The 20,425-nt window shown below is 41.9% G+C and overlaps 1 protein-coding gene across 2 annotated transcripts; it reads right to left on the bottom strand.

The window, feature by feature from the left end:
- Positions 1–466: 466 nt before the first annotated feature.
- Mcidas (multiciliate differentiation and DNA synthesis associated cell cycle protein) lies at positions 467–19,750 on the bottom strand. 2 transcript variants are annotated; one of them, XM_023565247.2, is made up of 7 exons: positions 17,910–19,750; positions 17,728–17,824; positions 17,462–17,553; positions 14,247–14,319; positions 13,466–13,704; positions 12,669–12,779; positions 467–12,464 (listed from the first exon to the last, which is right to left on the bottom strand). In XM_023565247.2, the coding sequence occupies exons 1-7, from the start codon at positions 18,024–18,026 to the stop codon at positions 12,024–12,026; spliced, it is 1,170 nt and encodes a 389-aa protein (XP_023421015.1). In that variant the 5' UTR covers positions 18,027–19,750; the 3' UTR covers positions 467–12,023. The 2 variants fall into 2 exon arrangements, with proteins under 2 accessions (XP_023421015.1, XP_063114217.1); XM_063258147.1 differs by lacking the exons at positions 13,466–13,704; positions 14,247–14,319 and having other exon boundaries at positions 17,462–17,824.
- Positions 19,751–20,425: the final 675 nt, after the last annotated feature.

The following is a 20,425-nucleotide window of genomic DNA, read 5'->3' on the forward strand; positions in this document are numbered from 1 at the left end:
GTTATATTCAAAGATTTCAAGGAAAGAGACAATATGGTAACTACTTTTATGTCGGGATTATCTTGTGGTGAAACACTATTTTGCTTAAATGGTTATGTTTTGATCTGCGCTGTTTTGCTGTTATGCCCTCTTTTATCTCAATCTCCACTTTGTTATTTACTTTTTTATTTTTATCCTTTTAATTAAGGGAAAAATAAATAAAAAATGACAGGATATATTATAGTAACCCACTTTGACTTTCCATTATCTTGATTTAAAGCCCTGTATTGCTCTCACCATCTTGTTTTGACTGATGTTCTATTCTGTTTTGCTTGATAGTACCAGGTTCGAAAGTTTGGGCAACAGCTGTGAAGATAGTGGGATTCATTATGACGCCCATTCTGGTTGACTATTATCTACTTTTGAAGACCTATAATGTCTCCAATGTTTTGGTTTTGTTGGTTTTTTTCTTTACTGTTTTGTTCAATTTTATTATAACTGATGATATAGGCAATTATATTAGAGATAGTGGGAGGCATTATGGTAACCATTGTTGATCACCTTGTATTATGCTTTTACATTATCTATTATGTCCACCCTTTTGATTTAACTGACTCTGTTCTGATCTGTCACATTTGGTTCTACTCTCTTCCAAAAAAGTAATAAGAACTGTGGGAGCAACAAAACCCAAAATGTGTAATTGTCATTGTACACAAGAGAGGAAAAGAAAGTGCTCTACACGAAATAACTGCATGTATATTTAAGGGTATAAGATAGATAATGATATTACTGAGTTTTGTTGGATCATTGAACAGAACTGTTTGCAGTCTCACTGTTGGAATGTCCACTTTATAAGCTTTAATTTTGTAACTTGAACAATTATTTCTAAGATATGTAATCCATTAACTAGTGATTTCCTACTGTTTATTTTTTTCTGTAAATCTGTACAACTTGTACCCTTTCTCCGCTTTTTTTTTCTTTTTCTCCTTAAATAAAATTAAAAAAAAAAAAGACAGCATGGTTCCACTTTAAGTGCAGACATACAGATCAATGGAATAGAATTGAGCTTAAAATTAACATTTTCATATATGTTCGATAGATTTTCAACAAGAGTGCTAAAAATTCAGTGGAGAAAGGAATAGTTACAGCACATAATACTGGCATAAACTGGATATCCACTAAAGGAACAAAATTGGACCTTTTATACAGTATGTAAAAGAATTAAAATGTAGCATATGCCCACAATAACAGGTAAAACTATAAAACTCTTACAAGTAAACAGAGAAGTAAATATTTGTGACTTTCATTTAGGCAATCGTTTCTTAATTATAAGATCAAAAACACAAGTACAACATTTTTGCAATACATTATATCACCCAAGAAGATAAAAAACGACAAACCATCCAAGGGAGAAGTCACATATCTAATGAGAGACTTAGATCTAGAATATATAAAGAATAATTTAAATTCAGTAATAAAAAAAGAATCTAATTTTAAAATGACAAAGGAGTTTGAAGAGTCTTTTCTCCAAAGATATGCAAATGATCAAAGGACCAGAAAGATATTCAACATCACTAGTCGTTAGGGAAATAGACATTAAAACCAAAACAGATACTGTTTTGCATCTACTGGTATGACTATTATTAAACAAACAGACAATAAGCATTGTAAAAGATGTAGAGAAATTGGAATTTTCATGTACTGTTGGTGGAAATATTAAATGATCAACTGCTTTGGAAAACAGTTTGGTAGTTCCTCAAAATGTTAAACACAGTTATTATATGATCCAGAAATTTCATTCCTAGATATACCTAAAATAAAGAAAAATATATATCTAACAAAACATTGTATTTTAGTATACATTCTACAGCACCATTATTAGCCCAATGTTGGAAACAACTCAAGCGCTCATCAACTGAAGAGACAGATAAAATGGAATATTGTTTGTCATATAACAGCATTATTTGCCAGTAAGAAGAAATGAAATACTGATGTGTGCTGCAACATACATGACTCTTTAAAATATAAGTGAAAGAAGTCAGACTCAAAAGACCTCATATTATATGGTTTCATTTTTATTACATGTCAAAAATAGTCAAATCTATAGAGACAGAAAACAAATTAGTGGTTGTCTAGAGCTGGTGGATTGGGAACGAGAATAACAAGGGACTATTAATAGGCACAAGATTTCTTTTAATCCTAAAATTAAATTGTGGAAATGTTTGCAAAGCCTTATGAGTATACTAAAAACACTGAATTATGTGCTTTAAATGGGTGAATTATTCCTCAAGAAATATGGTGAAGAAAATCTCCAGGTTCCTTAAACTATCGGTAGTGATGCAGATGATGAGGGTTGGGGGTCGGAAAAGGGCAATGACAAACTTAAACCAAACCAAACCAAACTACTTACTCTGTTTCAGTCTGTTCCCAGAAAAGAGGGACTCATTACGCATTTTAAAGCAACACCAAGAGTTGTTGCCTACATTAGGAAATTCCACTTTAAAGGAATAAAGGTAACACAAATCCTGAAGCTTTGGAAGTTAGGCATAATCTTATGCAAGCACTCAGAACTATTGTTACCACTTGCAGAACATGTTTTTCACCTCTATTTACTTTAAACCATGGCATGGCTTAGAAATAATTGAAATTTCCACATCCTACAACTAAGAGCAGTTTCTAATTATTACTTGGCTGCTCATATAAATCCTAAGTAAATCTACAGAGTTTCTTTTCCTAGTACAGCATAAATAAGTGTAAGTAATTGCCATGTCTGATTTACCTATGATTTTAAGCAGTTGAAAGTAAATACTGAAAATAGTTGTTAGCTATCCAAGTTTGAATAGCTCTTTGCCTAAAAGAAAGAATACATATCTTTACATTTAGGAATGACTAAATCAAAGCAGATTACTGCCTTGTACTGATTTCCTTACATTTAATGGTATTCAATTTTAACTGTCCTATTTTATATAAATTTCCATTACAAATGTTCTTGGATTAATTTTGGATGTAAGTGCCAATAAGAGGTAAACAATTAGATGGGAAAAAGAATACAGAAGTCCTCAACGAATAAGTGAAGCTAAATTTACTTCATATATGAGACCATGAGATTAACAATAGGAATAAATATGAGAATGAAACTTTTCAGAGCAATATCTTTTATGTACTTAGGATGGAAACAAAAACCCTGCTAGTCAAACAAGTTTTTGAAAAGGTCAATCATTTAGCACTTTGTAATAGGCCAGTGGTAAGATAATACAAATTTAGCTTGGTCAGAGTCCTAGACAGTGTGATGTGTATGAAATTCTTTCTCCTCTGCTCAGTGAATTTTTCCCACAATGAAACCTTGGTATAGCAGCATCACCATCAATAGCCTCCAGGACTCCAGTGAATTTCCTTTCTGAATTCACGCTGAGGAAGCTTAACACAATGAAATCAATTCAGGATTAAGAATTAGATTTTATTTCCTCCCCACAGTTTCCTATTAGTTCTAAGAAACTGTTATGACTATCCCCCAGAACTTACTAATAAATTTGCTTGCTATATTTTGTCCATTCCAGGGCTCATATGTTGGAGGCTTGGTCCCCAGTGTGGCAGTGTTAAAGTGATGCAACTTTTAAGAGGTAGGGCTTGCCCCCCCCCCCCAGTCCTGGCCTTGCCCACAGCAGAAGACATGTCCTCGAGGCCTCACTGCCATCAGGGGTGCATCCGTGAACTGCTGTCCCACCCCTATCTACCACCCTGGAAACCTCAGGACCGGATGAACCCAGGTGCCTAGCCCAATCCCCTGCACTGCGGGATGGGCAGTCAGTGCAGGAAGAGCCCTGAACTCAGTAACCACCTGACTTGGAGGAACACAGGAAAATGTCAAGACAAAGGAGCAGGGTGCAATCTCAGACCTAGAGCCCGTGCAGAGCAAGCCCATAAGACATAGACACAAAAGAGATTAGGAGTCACACACCTGAAATTTCTGAAATGATAGCAACTGAAGTAGAAACAACTTAGTGCTTTTATTGTTTAACTCCGCATACTTGTATCTGGTAGTCTGAGCAACTACTTAGAGGATAACAAAGAGCAATGCAGTAACTATTGTTGATTTTCTGTCTCATTTTTGAAATCCAATATTGTTCTCATTGTTTCGTTTTGTTTCATTATATTACTTTGTTTTGTTTTAGTCTCTTTAAAATTTAAAAAATAAAAGAGGTGGGGCTTAGTGCAAGGTAATTAGGTCACTGGAAGTGCTTCCCTCAGAAGGGTGTGAAGTAGTTCTTGTAAGACCCCAGTTAATTTCCATGAGAAGTATTTTTTTAAAAGAAGAATCCCAGCCTCTCTCCACTCTTTGGTGTCTTCTCTCACCCTTTTATCTGACCTTCTCTTTTGTACTCCCACCATGACAGCATCTGCCATGCTGCAGTGAAGCCGTAAGAACCTCAGAGTGCCAGCAGATATTGCTTCCATGCTGTTTGGCCCCTATAAAATTGAGCTCAATCAATAAACTTCCTTCCTTGAAATGTACTCAGCATTTGGTATTTTGTTACAGAAATGGAAAATAAACTAAGATACTGCTTTTCAGAGTTTCTCCATTTGACAAATAAGCTTCAGAAGATAACTTTCAGGAAAGGTATTTTTTTCGCTTTCCAAGTGACCATGTATACACATTTAACAATTAACTCTTGCCTATATTTTTAGCTTCTGAGCACTTTTCTGCAGTTTGAGGCAAAAGAGATATAGCAGAAGATGAAATCAAAAGAGTCCAAGTCTAAATTCAATTCAATACATCATTGCTAGTCTTAAATGTAGAAGCCCATGTACAAGGACCAAAGTGATGCCTTTAGGAGCAAAAATAAGTCATTGTTTACACAAGCAAAGAGACAAGGACTTTGATCCTACAAATGCAAGAAAAAGATTCCTATTTATTTTAATGCAAAAATGAGAAGGAAAATAACTGCAGAAAAAGTGCTCAGGTAAAAGGAATGCTTTGAAGGAAAAAGAAAAAATACATCCTTCAAGCAGAATGGACCACTGAAAGAACAAGAGGGCAGTGGCACAAAGTTAACTGCTGCCATCTTTTATATCTTATTTGATATCAGGTGCCACACTCAGCGTGCTGTCATTTCAGAAGATTGGTGTTGGGTGTAGGGTTCAGCTTGATCTTGTGTCATGCTCAGAATCTCTTTGTCCATAAGTACAACTCTCTTCAATTTGCAGGTCATGCCCAATTGCTCCAGCATGTTGCCAAGCCCTAGTCTCCTATTTCATTCTGATATACAGAATTATGAGGCAATACATGCATGTTGTGTGGTGGTGGTGGTAGTTGTTGTTTTGTTTGGGTTTTTTTGTTGTTGTCACTGTTTGGTTTTTGCAGTACTGAGGACTGAATGTAAGTTTCCATGCTTACTAGGCAAGCACTGTACTCCTGGGTTATATCCCCATACCTGTTTTAACTTTGTTTTGTTTTGTCTTATTTTAATATAGTCTTACTATGTTGTCTAGTCTCACTATGTTGCTTTGAATTTACAATCCCCTTATTCAGTCTCCCTATTATCTGGGATTATAGGTGTGCACCATCGTGCCAAGCTAAGTTTGTGTTAAGTCTCTACACTGAATTTGTTATAGCAGCAATAGAAAACTAATTTTACAAACAGACATGTATATAGAGTACCAAATAACAAGTGTTGTGTCAAATATATGCTGTATACTACCTCACTCATTCTCTTTTTTTGTCTTTTTCATTTTTTATCGGTACCGGGGATCGAACTCACGACCGCCTGCTTGCAAGGCAGGTGCTTATGCCGCTGAGCTAAACCCCCAGCCCCACTCATTCTCTTTATTATTCCATTCCTAAAGTTGAAGAATGAAGAAGCCTACTTACAGGTCCAAGTCACCCTGCTGGCCTTCCTCACTCATACCAGGATAGGAGTCCAATAATTTCCATGTGACTCCAGAATCCTTGACCATCACTATAAAATGGCCAACTATTGCTATTCACTAATAAAGGACCCAATTTTAAACACATATACGCGTAAAAATTTTCTGAAAGAAAATAATGCAAAATGTTCATAGTAGTATGTTTGGATAGTGCGTTTATTTACTTATTGTTACTTTGTTATACTTCCTTCTAGGATAGCCCCTCCTGGACCTCCTCATAGTCCAGTGGAGTTTATACTTGTAATCCCACGGAATAGTTATTGGAATTCCAATAAGTAATTTTAATCTACCACTTCCAGTGCAATCCACAACAAGAATAAAAACACCAAAGCATATTTGCAGTTGTGGGGAATCAAGGGGCTTCTAAGTCTAGTTAGAATAATGGCTAACTATAATAAAGGCCTCAACCCAGGGCCAAACCTGAGTTTTTTTAATTTGTGAAGAGGGGAGTAGCTCAGGGATGAATAAATGAGAGAAGGTGGGAAGTACCTAAGTAAGTACATACACGAGTGCTGTGAGCTGGGCTAAATAAGAGGCCTTATAGCACCTCTAAAATTTGCAGAGAAAGAGATACATGCAGAAAGAGTAATCTGCATAACACAGTTTGAGGGAATATCTAATGTTTTGGAGTTAGTGCTCCAGCTTTGATGTATAATCTTCACTCTCTGAGATGTCATAGATTCTTTCTCAATCCTCAGTCTCAGCCAGCTACATAGCCTAGTTCATGCATACTACTTGGGAGCTACAGGCAGGGCATCACTGACCTGTGGCATTGTTTTAAAGACTACATATCAGCACCTCCCCCTAGAGCCATTTGCAATGAGAGGATTAAGAAATATCCTAGCCAGCTCTGTACATATCAATACACAGAAATGGGGCCAGGCTTAGCCCAAATGGAGACAACTGTTCTTCTTTCAAAGCTTAGCCATCCTAGTGGTCTCCACACTTTTAGGCCTTCCTTATAGGATATGTGACTCAAGTGACGTGAAAGGAAGTCTACTGGGGTTTTTCAGAGAATATTGCTTTTCTACTCTAATAACAGTGACAGAAACAGTCTATAAATTCCATATTATTGTGCACAATAATTATTTCCTTGTTTCTCTTAAGTAAATTGTTTTCTCATGGAAAAATCAACCATATATAATGCTTGCATTTTCCAGGTTTGGCCTGTATGCTATCCTTGTTGATGAGGTTTTTGAATTTGATTTCTAAGATACATTTTTGAAAACTTTTGCTAGACTTTTCAAAATGTTTATCTGAGATTCAATAAAATTAACCAAGCCAAGGCAAGGGCCTAAAAATAGGGGCATCTATAGCAGGGCATTTATTTTATCTAGTAAAATCTTAGACATCCTAAGAGGAAAATGTCATCTCGTCTTCTTTTTAAACAGTACTGAAAGCAGAAACCACGACTGTACTTGGCTGGGTTTCTGAAGATGAATGGGCTATCTAAATAGATAGACAATATGTGTAATGTCTTTGTCAGTTTCAAATTCCTTTCTATTCTACCACTCCCCTTCAAATAGAAAATACTTATTTCATTGGATTACTTTGAAGGACTATTACTATAACTAGAAAAAAATCTCTTTAGATGAAGATGACACTTACTGATAAATGTTTCACATGTCTGCTGATTATTTGAACAGAAAATTCTTCTTTAGGCCTAGCAAGGAGGCACATGACACATGCCTATAATCTCAACTACAAAGAGGTTGAGGCAGGAAGATCACAAGTTTTTAGCCAGCCTACACAAATTAACCAGATACTATCTCAAAATAAAATTTTAAGAGGACTTGAGGTATAGCTTAGTGATACAGTACTCGTCTAGCATGTTTAAGATTCTGGGTCCAATCAGAGAGGGAAGATTTTCTTTTAGAATAGTTTTCATTAGTACATGTTTATACTACATAATGTTTATATTCCTTATGTGGTTAGTATATATGTAACACATTTTAATTTCTTTTTTCCTTTCCTTTCCCTTCCCTCCTGAGAGAATTTGTCATCACTGCAGGAGTACCAGTATTGAGACCCAAGACTTCTTCAGATAGAATCATTCCATGGGTGATCTAATCATGTCCTATAACCTTAAATGCCATACCCAGACTGATTTATCCTACCCCAACCTTTACCATAAGCTTCAGACAAATATATAGCACATTCAACATCAATTAATTCAAAGTTCATAAACTCTTAGTTTCATGGAATCCTCTCCAACTGTCTTCCCCAACTTACTGAATATTACCATTCTTTCAAAAATCTGACTCTTCTCTCTTACTCCATAGTCAGGAAACCATCAGTGTCCCAAACACTCTACTTCCAACATATGTATAGAACCTGACCACTTCTCACTATTTCCATCTCCAATGCAGTAGCCACTTCTAACATTGTTGAAACAAATTACCACAAACCAAGTGACTTCAAACGACTAACATATATTATGGCTTTCTAATTCAGAAGTCAGCAGTGGGTCTTATTATGTTAAACTAAGATGTTGACAGACCTGTATCTGGAGGCTCAATTTTCTGGTTTTGACTAGCTTCTAGAGGCCACCACATTCTATGCCTAATTACCCTCTCAAGTTGTTATCACCTTACATTGCTCTGACCTCCCTTCCACCATCTTCTCATATTTAAGGACACTTTTATGTTAGATGCACCCAGAAATCCAGAATAATCTTCATATGTTTAAGGTCAGCTAATTAGCAGCTTTAATTTCATCTGCTACCTGGGCAATTCCCTCTTGCCAAGTAAAATTCATGGAGATGAGAACCTTGATTTGTTTGGCAAGGAATGGGAGGTACATTATTCTGATTATTCTGCCTGCTATGACCACTCTGTTAAAATTTCTGAATTTTTTGTTTGTTTGTTTTGGTACCAGGAATCAAACTGATGACTTTGCGCTTGCCAGGCAGGTGCTTATGCCATTGAGTTAAACCCCTGGCAGAATTTCTGAATTTTAATTACCAAATCATCTGACAGTCTCCACATGGGTTTCTCTGCTTCCACCCTTGCTTCTTTATGTCTCCCCTATTACAGTTTTCCCAAAGAAACCAGATTACTTCACATAAAATTAAAGTATGACCATGTAGCTCAGTGGTAGAGCACTTGCTTAGCATGCAAAAGGTCCTGGTCCAATCCCCAGCAATAAAAATGTAATGATAATATCAATAATAATTAAATGGAGTCATGTAACCCTAATACTTTAATTACTTCCCAAAGTTTATTACAAAGCCAAAGTACGCAACAGAGCCTAAAAGGGTCCTGCTAATGCTTCCCTCAATGTCTCCCATCTTCCTACCCTTCATTCAGCTCATCACACCAGTTTTCTTGCTGTTCACTAAATCAGGCAACCTTTCACTCCCTTTATACTCCTTGTACCTGGCGCACTACTTGCTCAGATATCCATAAGACTTATTCCCAAACTTCTTCGGGTCTTTGCTCAAATGTCACCTTGCCAGAGAATGCTTGCCTAACTATATCACCCTATCTAAAATACCATCCCCTACAATAAATTATCTATCTGCTACAAATTGGATGTTTGTGTCCCCAATTCTATGTGTTGAAGTCCTAACTCTCAATATGATGTTATTTGGAGGTGGAGCCTTTTCAAAGTAATTAAGTTTAGAAGAAACCATAAGTGTAGAAACACCATAATGGGGTTAGTGCCCTAATAGGAAGGCTAAAATTATCTGTGTCTCAGCTGTGTATCCAGCAAGAAAGTGGTCATCTGCAGACCAGAAAGATGAACCTCGTTAGCCAGCACCTTGCTCTTGGTTTTTGGCCTCAAAAACTATTAGAAATAACTATGTGTTGCTTAAACTACCAGTCTATTTTGTTATAGCAGCTCAAGCTGACTAAGACATTACCTTCACTCTTCATTTTCTTCTTAGTACTTGTGTACTTGCTTAGTACTTAGTTCTTTCCAAAAGAAACTATGTGTTTTGATCTTTCACTGTTTTCTTAGCATCTGTATACTGAGATTTTCAGTAACATTCAGTAAAAATCAGTTGAATGAATAAACAGAATATTTTTTAACTTTACTACTGCTGCCTAATGTATACTGGTTTTGGTGTCATTAATTCAAAACAGCTTTCTCCTCCCAAGAAATGAAAGTTACTAAATTGTTGATTACGAACATAAAAATCATAGAGCTATAAGGTGAAAGGCAATTTGTTTAAACTGAAGCATAAGATATAGAGAAAAAAACTTATAAATACATTTTAAACTTTGTGGTTATTTAACTAATTCATTATGAGAATACTAATTGAGGAATGGGAAGCAAAGGCTTTTGATAAGGCCACTATTTTTCAAGACAGGGTAGAGTTTTGCTTGTCTGTTTTCATTTTCTGTTTTTTCTAATCCTGAGCTGTGGTAACTTTAAGCTGATGGAAAAAATTCTGATCTGCTATATGGTTTGGTCCTTTTATTAGACAAAATATGAGGAAATGTGGTCTGTTTTATAATTTTTTTTCCTAAATGGCTATTTAAATACAGATAACAGTACATAGACAAACTGGAGTAACAGGTTCTGCTACTCTACCCAGCTCACCTGTTACCTGATATATCCACTCAGATGGTAGAACCAGCAATGCAGTGGGGTGTAAAGCAGTTGGAAATTTGCCCAAGCTGACACCCTAAATGCAAGAAGTAGCCTTCAGGTTAAGAATCGTGGCGGTTAGGACAAATCATTAATTGACAAATGCCATTCGTATAATGTCAGAACATAGTGAAAAAAGGAACTCCAGACAAAAGGAGTAGAAGAAAAGTCACCAGAAAGGGACTGTGTAATATGTAAGATTTCCTTTGAAGATCAAGTCAAGTAATGTAATACATCATCCACATCTCAGTTTTATGTATAGAATTCAAATAGTTTGCTTTTACTAAGATTTTCACATTTGGTTTCTAAAAACAAAAAGGGAGAGACAATATTGTTTCATGTGGTACGTGCCAGTTTCTTAAAACAATTCATTTTTCTTATTTCAAAAAGTTTGCTTTGAGGGTAGTTATTCTATGTCCACAAATCAAACTATGCATATATTACACACACACACACACACACACACACACACACACAGATACATACATGTTTTGTAAGATTTATGGTCAATGTTTACATATATTTTAATCATAAACACTGACCATAAATTTCACATTGTATTTTATTAAATTACATATTTATATAATATAAAATATGCCATGTATTTATAAACATTGCCCATAAATCTTAAAATGTACACATTAAAAAATTAAATACTATTATGCAATGTATATGTGTGTATATAAATATTGACCACAAATCTTACAAAATTATATGACTGATGATTACAAACAAAAGTGCTTAGCACCTGTTTTAATAATCTGTGGCTTCTGAGAATCTGCATTTTCCTAAGGCAATTGCTTTAGGCCACCTTACCTAATTTTTATTTTCTGGCAGCTGAAATAAAAGTTTTGTATAGTAATAAAATTACCTGTTCTTCTAGGACTGAGGGAAGTTGAGTGGTGACAGATAAAAACACCAAGAGGTTAGGCTGCTTCTGGGCTTAGAATCCTCAAAGGACTAGTGATGGGAAGATTTCCAATAGGCTTCAGTAGTGGAAAATTAAACTTCTCAGATTCCCCCTTTCCTTCTTACAAAATTATGGCATTATATAGTTTTAAAGTAGCTAATTCATTTCTGGGTTCCTTTTTTGTTTTTGTTTTTTGACCAGGGATTGAACTCATGACTTTGCATTTGCCAAGCAGGCAGTTATGCTGCTGAGCTAAACCCCTGACCCCCACAGGTCCCTTCTTGATCTACATAATTCAAAGCTGCTAGAAATATTTTAAAAGTTGATGTATGTGTGTATACACACACACTAGATATGTACCTATATACATACACACAGTTCCATTGTGAAAAGAGGAAGAGCTACACAATGTTACATAGCAGGACTTTACAGTGCATCATTATCACGATGCTCCTGTTCCTGAAGAAAAAACAAGTAAGTTTCTGGGTGGCATTCAGGTGCAGAAAGAGTTGTGAAAGGCCAGATTTGGGGAACAGTTCTATGCGCTCTGCACTCTGGATCTGAGCGCCTCACTTGGGATACAGGGCAGTGGTTTAGGGGACCACATCCCAGCTCAACTGGGGACCCAGCGGAATTTGTAACCTCCACTGGCTGTCCGGATGGTGAAGGCGTTGCCCTGGGGAAAGGCAAGGGTTCGAATGGTGCTGTGGCTACGGATGGGGGTGCTGAAGGAGCCGCCTTCCTCCAGTTCGTTGGGACTCAGATTCGAGGCGCTGAGGCTGCAATCGGTGCGCAGTCCCCGGAAGGCTCCGTGCAGGTTCTGGGGCCTGCAATCAGCGCCCCCGGGCTCCAGCTGCATCCGGGGCCGCTTGGGATCCCGGTTCTGCAGGGCTTCATCGCAGCGTTGGGAAATCTCACTTAGAATGGCGTCCACTTCAGCACAATCCTGGCCTGCTACACTGACCAGCTCCTCGAGGCTCCTTTTGGCTGTCGCCTTGAGCATTAAGGTTTCTGCTGCTGCCCCAAAATCCCGGGACTGTGTGATCATCAGCTTCTACGAAATATGAGGAAGACAGCCGCCCTGGGGCCAGCCAGCCGGACTCGCCCCGTGTGACGAAGGCCAAAGGAGACCTGAGTGCCTTGTGCACCTCGAGTCCAGTAGGCTTCTACTCTCCCAGACCCCATCGGGCCAACTCTGGCAGCAGGGGTGGGGGTTGGAGGAGACATCACAGCGTCCCACAGGCTGCGCCCCACTTACATCCAGCACCGAGGCCAGGTGCCGGGTCCGGCTGGCGAGTTCTTTGAGCTGCACATTCCGCTCCTTCAGCGAGGCAATCTCCTCCTGTTTCTGGGTTAGTGTCACGTGCAGCTGCAAGAGGAGACCCCAACAAAGATAGGCCACCGAGCTCGAGTGGTCTGCATGAATTAAACCCCAGACCCTGGGATCTCTTCAGGAATTGAGGCCCCAGGGTCATTTACACTCCTGAGAATAATTAATTTATTTGATTTTTAAAAAACAAAGTACTTGGATTTAAAGTAGATCTCAGTGTGTAGGCAGTGGTGAAGAGTAGTTCCCTGAGCAACAGGCAGATCGGGGTTTTGCCTCTGAAGTCCCACCACCCACATAACTCAGATAAGTTATCTGTAAATCAGGACTGGGAAGAGTATCTAGCTCAGGAGCGTATTAAATAAAAGGAGAAAATATAATACCTTGACAAACCCAGAGCCAGGCACATAAGTCTTCAATAAATATTGTCAGTCCTATTTAAAATCTGGTGATAGGGGCTGGGGATTTAGCTCAGTGGCATAAGTACCTGCCTTGCAAGCGTGTGGTCTGTGGTCGTAAGTTCCATCCCTGGTACCGGTAAAAATACAATAAATAAATAAAATCTGGTGATGTAGCATTATTTCCACCTAGCGAATCTGACACAGATGGAACTGCTGGAGCAGTAACAGCTACATAAACAACTACCAGCCATTCCACTAATCAGAAGCCCAAAGGAGGTATCTTCCTTCCATCCTAAGCTCCAGACCCTGTCCCCACCAGTGTCCTACTTGGTTATTCTCCACGAGAGCGTCCCCCAGCGCCCTCTGATTCTGGTCGGCCACCTCCTTCCAGTACTGCTCCAGAGGCAGAGGTGGCTCCTCTGGAGGGCATAGTGGTGGCGACTGCAGGGTCTGCGGGTCTAACGGTGGAGGGGAGAAGCCGGGATCAAAAGGCGATATGTCGTCATCACAAGGAGAGAAGGGGAAGTCACTGTCGACCAGGGGAGGTGACATCAAAGAGGATGAGTCTGGTGAAAGAGCAAGGGCTGGATTTGCTGCCTCGGACTCATGCCCAGCTAGCTATAGGGGCAAAATGCCGCAACGGGTGCAGTGGCTTATGTCAAGATGTATTCACTTCGGTGAAGTATGGATGGCGCCCTGCACTCTGCAAAACCTACCACTGTCAGGCCCTTCCTCATCCCTGTACAAACAAAGCAGGCAGGCCACAGACACCTGCTAAGTTAACTTCAGCTGAAATCCGAAATCCTGGCTGGGCCCAAAAGTCATACAATGCCTTCCCTCCTCTGCACACTCTTATCACTCAACCTCTCCCTAGTCACATCACTAATATCTCTAGATCCCTCTCCCAGAACACACAGGCAAACCAAAAAAGCACTGGAGATTGGAGGGACTACATATGGACTAGCTTGCCCTTTGGTGAGAGTCTAGCGGGTCATTGACAGGTGGCTGTGTTTACCACCTTCACTACCATGAAATATGAACGAGTCAGATTCAAGAGTGGGAGACAATCCCGCGTCCCGTTATTTAACTGCAAGGAGACTGCACTTGCCTGCGATGAGATCATCCACTGTGTCTCTGAAATTCTGCAGATCGAAGTCTGCGTCTGTCTGCAAGGAATGATCCTAAAATAAACCAGGGGTGTAGAAACAGTCAACATCATGGCTCCTCCGCCACCAGTCTTAGGTGGATAGGAATCCTCCCAGTTTCTGCCGAGGGTCTGCACTCACTTGCGTTCGCAGCCAAGTCGCGTACCTGAAAATCCGTGCCCCATCCTGCGCAAGGACCCCAGCGGTTTGCACTGTGCTGCTGGGAAGCCAGACACGGTCCGCTAGGTGGCAGTCCGCGGATAGTTCGAAGCGCGCAAACTGCACAACAGTCCTTCAGTCCTTCTGCGCTGGAGGAGCCCTCCCCGCGTAGTGACTCGCACAGATAACCAGGTCTTCGGTCGCAGTGTTTGCGCACCCGCGAACCTCAACTCCAACTTACCCCCGACTAGTCAAGAAGTCACTGCTCTAAGCTCAGAGGTCTCGGCTTGAGTATCTGAGCACCAGTCTTTCCTCCTAAGACCTAACTGCGTGCAGAGTCCTCCATCCAACGTGATAACTTGAAACCCTGCTTTCCAAAAAGGCTGACACTGATAACCACTCACACACATCTCTAGGAAGGAAAGGGAAGGGTGGGCTATAATTGAAGGTACCAAGGATGCTATGGAAATTGCTTCTGTTCACCAAGAAGCACACGGGGTGGGGGGCATCTCTATTAGCCTACTCTTCCCTTTCAGCTGGATGCACCTCCAACTTCTCAACCTGGACACTTTCTTGGCCTCTCATCTGGGAGTGCGAGGGGAAAGGAGACTGTAAAGGCTGGAGGATAAACATCTATCTATTCCCTTCATTCATAAGCATTTCAAGCTGACAAAATTTTCTTTCTTAGTTTCTCAGTTAATCCACACACCAGTATGGGAAGCATGTAGGGCCCAAGAAATGCTCAGAGAGGTTGAGTTATTTACAATCACCCAGCTCCTGCCCTTGAATGCTAGTGCTTATTTCACTCTGCTTTCCTCTACCCTCTCATTACCTCTCTTGTTTCGGAATGCCTGGCTTCCACTAAAGAAGGCACTAGAAAGGACAAAGTAGTTTCCATGGCCATGGTTGGACAGGGGTTGCATTGATGGGCCATTTAGCAATATCTGTTCCACAGATTCCACTCTTGATTCCTGCCTTTGTGTTAAATCTGCTGATCTTCACAAAGCCTTTCTTTACTAGTTACATATTGTGGACTTATTCTAACATTAGTTTCAAATTATTGGTTTCCATCAGGGGAGAAAGATTCAAGGCCAGAAGCCTGAGTACCAGATGGACCCTGAAGCTATACAGAAAGGGAAAGAAACTAAGAGGATTGAGGACTCCAGGCAAATCCCAAAGCACCTGTTTAGCGAGTCAGAAATGCCACTCATTCTTCAAAGGGCTGAAAAATCTCTACTTCAGTCCAGAATTGAGAACAGTCCTCACTATGGGGAGACTAGAACTCAGCTCAGGAACTGGGGCCCAGAACATGCTTCCTCCTCACCATTGCTATTGTAGTTATGGTAGGGCTTTTACCACACTGGACCACAAAACACTTCTAATGCAGTCATTCTCTGTCCACTTTCCCCAGCAAAAAAAGGGCTGGGAAATATGACCCAAGGTTGCAAGGATCAGAGTTATTAGAGGTCACTTTTCCACTGTCCTAGCTGTCTTTCCTGGTGGAAATCCTGGATCTTTTTGTCCATCTGGTATGACTGCTATCCTTGAAATTTTGAATCCTGCCTTCTCAGTTAGATAAATCTGACATTTCTCCAATTAAGAAAAAAAAAACTACACAGAACACAGTGTCAATTTTAAATTCTGTATGCTTAAGTGAAATATTCAACAAGAGTCTACTTGGCATTTGTTACTTGCAAAATAAACATGTTGGGGGTAAGGGAGTGACTTAGGATCTGGCTCAGGTGAAAGATACTCAGACTTTTCTAATTGAGCATTTAGATCTAAGAGAAGTAAAAGGCCTCTGTTGAGCAATGGCCAATCCCTCCTCCTGCTTTAACAATGTCTGCCTTCAGTGGCTCCCTACCCCGAGTCACTCTGAGCTCTTTCCCAAGGTTCTGAGAGGCCCTTCACGGAGGACTATGACTAGCTTTGCTCTACCACCATTCCCTGATCTGGGAGGTGGTTACACCTAGGGACTTCTCTCCTGGGCCTGTCCCAGTCCCAGTATCGGGAAGCTGGACAGTTCCTCTTCCTGTGGAGAAAGAGCTGCCTAAGACCACCTGTGCTTCTGGGTACTCGAATCAGGTTTCTCACCTCCCAGACAATTCGGAGACATTTAGTACTTTGCCTGGAAGGTATAAGGCCCAGCAAGTGGTAGAACTGGGAAGGAAGAAGACAGGTTTAGGAGGAAAGAAAAAAAGTCCAGCGCCTGTTTGCTCGGTGATGGTAAGTCACCAGACTTTTGGTGAGAGAGAAGAGGCAGTTTTAGGAGTGTCCAACTGCTGAAGTGCCATCACTGCAGAGAGAAATGTTTTCTGTTGGGTTCTTCTCAAGTCCTTTGTCTTTTTCCCACTTCTCTCAAATAAAAATTCCTTCCTACTAAGCTAAACCCCCACTCTTTATTTTTTTAAATTTGAGACAGGGTCTCACTAAATTGCCCAGGCTGGCTCTTTCTCCAAAGGAAGAAAACTTGTCCGGCTTCCTGATAGCAGGTACTGGGACAGGCCACAGTAAAGTCACTAGGTATAATTTGAACTTGCAGTCAGTTACCTCAGCCTTCCAGGATGCTGGGATTACAAGCGAGAGCAACTTGGCTGTTATTCATCGACTTCCAGGCTCCAATACCCAGGGACTGAAAATGGCTAGTGAATGGCCAGGACCAGGGTGTTGGGAGGACAGGGCATGCGTCTTATTCGAAGATATCCAACACACAACTTCGCTGGCTCCCATCCACCTGCTGCCTCAACGCCAAATTTCCGTGGGGCCTCATCACAGCTCCGGGATATAGATGGGAAGCCCTACAACCCAGAAGAATTAGTTCCGGAAATGCCGTCTTCATAACATACTAGGAGGAGGAAGCCAGTTTCTGAGAGGTTCATCTGCACGCAGCCTCCCCCCGCCCCCCACTCTGAATGTTCCTGTGCTCCCGGCCTGGAACCTTTGCGGAAAGAAACCCACCACTTCAGAGCCACGTTTGTGTGAGGAAAAGGCCTCGAGGCTCCGGGGGAAAGGGAGGTACCTGGGAGGTGGCCGGGTCACCAATAGGCGGCGCGTCGGGCCGGAGGAGCGAGGAGCAGTCCGCGAGGTCCTGCAGGTCTATAGTGGTGAGGGCTGCGCGGGGAGACCGGGAGACAAGCGCCCAGCGCACCCTCAGGCTCTCCGCCGGGCAGTCCGGGGGAGCCCTCGCCAGGACGTCGGAGCCCAGGGAGAGAAGCGCTGAGCTGCGCGCGCTGCACCTACCAGCGCGGGGACTCTGAGGGGTCGTGCAGGTGCCTCGGGGCTCACCTGGCAGCTCAGGGGGATCCGCGTCCGAGGGATCCTCGTACACCGACACCGTGCTGCTGACGCCACATCCAGAAAAAAACTTCCGCGGAGGAGCGAACTAACCAAGCACACAAGTGGGCGCAGGCGATCAGGTCTCGGGCACGCATCTGGCAAACCCCGCAGGACCCAGCCAGCGGCCCCACCTTCCTCTCCTGCTTGCCCTGCGCGCCCAGGGGCCGGCCCGGCAGCTGGAGCATCCTGTTGGGACAGATGCTGTCGAAGGCCCGGCGTCCCGCCGCGCTGCCCCCGCCCGCCTGCATCCTGTCTCCCTGCAGAGGCGGCGGCCCTGGCTGGGAAGGTCGCCCACACCCTGCGCTCCCTCTGCCTGCTGGCTCCGAAGTCCGTCTGGAGTCGCGGAAGGCATGTGGCCTGGAGGAGCAGAGAGAGGGGGAGGAAAGGGAGGCTCAGAGGATCGCGCGGGAGGGGCGGCTCGCGCCTGAGCGCCAGAGGTGGCGCCTTCAGCCGCTGACAATCTGCTTGCAGGCGAAGGCGTTAACCCAACCTGGCAACCGGCTTCCCCAGGGAGCCGCGAGCGCGGGGCCAGGGCCCGCCAGCGCCCTTTCGCCGGCGTTGGCGCCTCCGCATCCCGGCCGCGCCAGGCTGAGAGGGAAAGAACCAGAGTCGGGCCGGTCCCACTGGTCCCTAGCACCGGGCATTGCCTCGAGGCTTAAAACAGCGGAAAGGAAAAGTTAAAGATTATTTCCTTTTCTTCCTATTCCAACAAGGTGCAAAGTAAACGTGGGTGACATGGCTCGCCAAAGCCACACTCAAGCTCTGCCCTGTCTCACAAAATTCGGTAAGGATGTGGAATTCCTGCAGGGATTCCCTGGACCAGCCTTCAGATTACAGAAACCAGTCCCCTAAACCTGGGCAGTATTCTAGGCCTTCGCCCAATGCCTTTCACTTGCTCTCTCTGTCTAATGCTCAGCCCTGACAGTGGAGTCTAAGCACACCATTTTAAAAAGAAGAAAAAGTAATATCTACCTCTTCCCTGTTGGAAAATTCCACAGTGGACTGCCCCAAATCCCCTAAATGTCTGTCCCGATGGCCTTAGCCGCCATCCTGGCGTTTGGCTGCTCTCTTTACAATAGCCAGTCTTAGCCTGCTATGCCAGTCTGTTTCCTTCCCAAACTAGACTCTTCGTCCAAGAAGGGGCATCTTCAAGATGCTGTGGAACACGAAGCATTTCCCAGAAAGGTACATCTTTGGGCAAGCTGACCTCTCAGGACCATGCAGAGCCATCTAGTCTGAAGTCATCTAAAACCAAAGTCTTTGTGCACCTTCCTATGGGATCCTTTATTTTTGCTTTATACCTTCTAAATAGAATGAAAAATTCTCTTTTAAACTGTCACAATCCTCTTTTATTTGCATCCATTATCTGAGTCAAAAAACAACATAAGCCTAACAATGGTGGAAGATAAACAATAGTTGACTGGCCTGGACTTGAAGAACTCTGAGCCTTCTGTAGATGCAGGAACTGAGTAAAGGTTAAGAAATCAGCCCATTACTATTGATATATTGTCAATGGTGAAGGGTCCTGCCTTAGAGTCAGACACCACCAGATCTTTGAGTCCCAGGTTTTTAGGAAAATCAGAAATAGAGACCTCAACAGAGTTACCATGAAGATAAGTGGGCTTATTCATGTAAACTGTTACTTGCTACGGACAAATTATATTGGTTTTTTAAAGCCACCTTTCAGTTATATTTCCAGCTTCTCATAGTCTGTCCCTCACTGTGTCCCTGGTTCTTCTGGTTCCTACGAAGCTCAGTCACAGCCTGTCCACTCATATCTTTGTCCGCTTTTCTAGTCTGTAAAATGAGTAGGGAAATTTTGACCGAGGCCTGGTGAGAACTCTATACATGGAGAACATTGCAGATTTTCTAGCACAGGCTCATTTTTCAAATATTTATCAGTAAACTACAAATTGGGATAGACAAATATAGGCACTTTTATCAAATCCCTTGTGGTAACAGGAACTGTAATAGCTTTATGACATGATTTCTAATCTGGATGATTCTGCAATCACTCATGAAGAGCTTAGGTGAGAAAAGGATGGGTTTTAGGGATTTGGCTAAGTGATAGATTTCTTTTGTTGAAGGATCACATGCTTGCAGCCAATCCGAGGATTCCATACTGTATGGGACTTAGGACTGGTGGTAGGGTCTTCCTTTTTCACCATCAAGGAACAACTTTCCCTCAAATACAGTATGGTATGTTGGGGGGGTCACACTTCCTTCTTCTTGACCCAAGGCAAACCTTTCTGAAGATCTTAGCATGTCTTTGTCCAGAGAGAAAGGGTCCTAGGAACCTAGAGTAGGGTACGCAGGCTCTGGAAAGCACTTGGGGGATGCTTGTAGAAAGAGATGCCAAGAAGTATCTAGAAATTAGATGTTTTGCTTTTTGTCATACAATTCATTTATTCTAAATACAGTGGCATGAATGGCATTTTAAAAAAAAATTTTTTTCAGCCTGGAAAGGTAACTAGTGGTACTTGGGAGAGATAGGAGAACCGCAAGTTCAAGAGCAGCACCAGCAATTTAGCAAGACTATGTGTCAAAAAAAGACTGAAGATGTAGTACAGTGGTAGGGCACTTGCCTTGCATGCAGATCCAGGCCCTGGTACAAAACAAATACCATTTTAAAGGGGGCCAAGGGTTT

This window comes from Cavia porcellus, unplaced genomic scaffold, assembly GCF_034190915.1.
Source record: "Cavia porcellus strain 051 isolate PalLab524CR breed Dunkin Hartley unplaced genomic scaffold, mCavPor4.1 scaffold_11, whole genome shotgun sequence".
In the NCBI taxonomy this organism is placed as follows: domain Eukaryota; kingdom Metazoa; phylum Chordata; class Mammalia; order Rodentia; family Caviidae; genus Cavia; species Cavia porcellus.

What these genes read in the sequence shown, in the direction of transcription:
- Mcidas (XM_023565247.2), bottom strand. Translation starts at nt 18,026, where the DNA reads ATGCAGGCGGGCGGGGGCAGCGCGGCGGGACGCCGGGCCTTCGACAGC. An exon ending in GGATCCCCCTGAGCTGCCAG is followed by an intron (nt 17,554 to 17,727) that starts GTGAGCCCCGAG and finishes CTCCCCGCGCAG; the next exon opens with CCCTCACCACTATAGACCTG. An exon ending in GTGACCCGGCCACCTCCCAG is followed by an intron (nt 14,320 to 17,461) that starts GTACCTCCCTTT and finishes GGTTTATTTTAG; the next exon opens with GATCATTCCTTGCAGACAGA.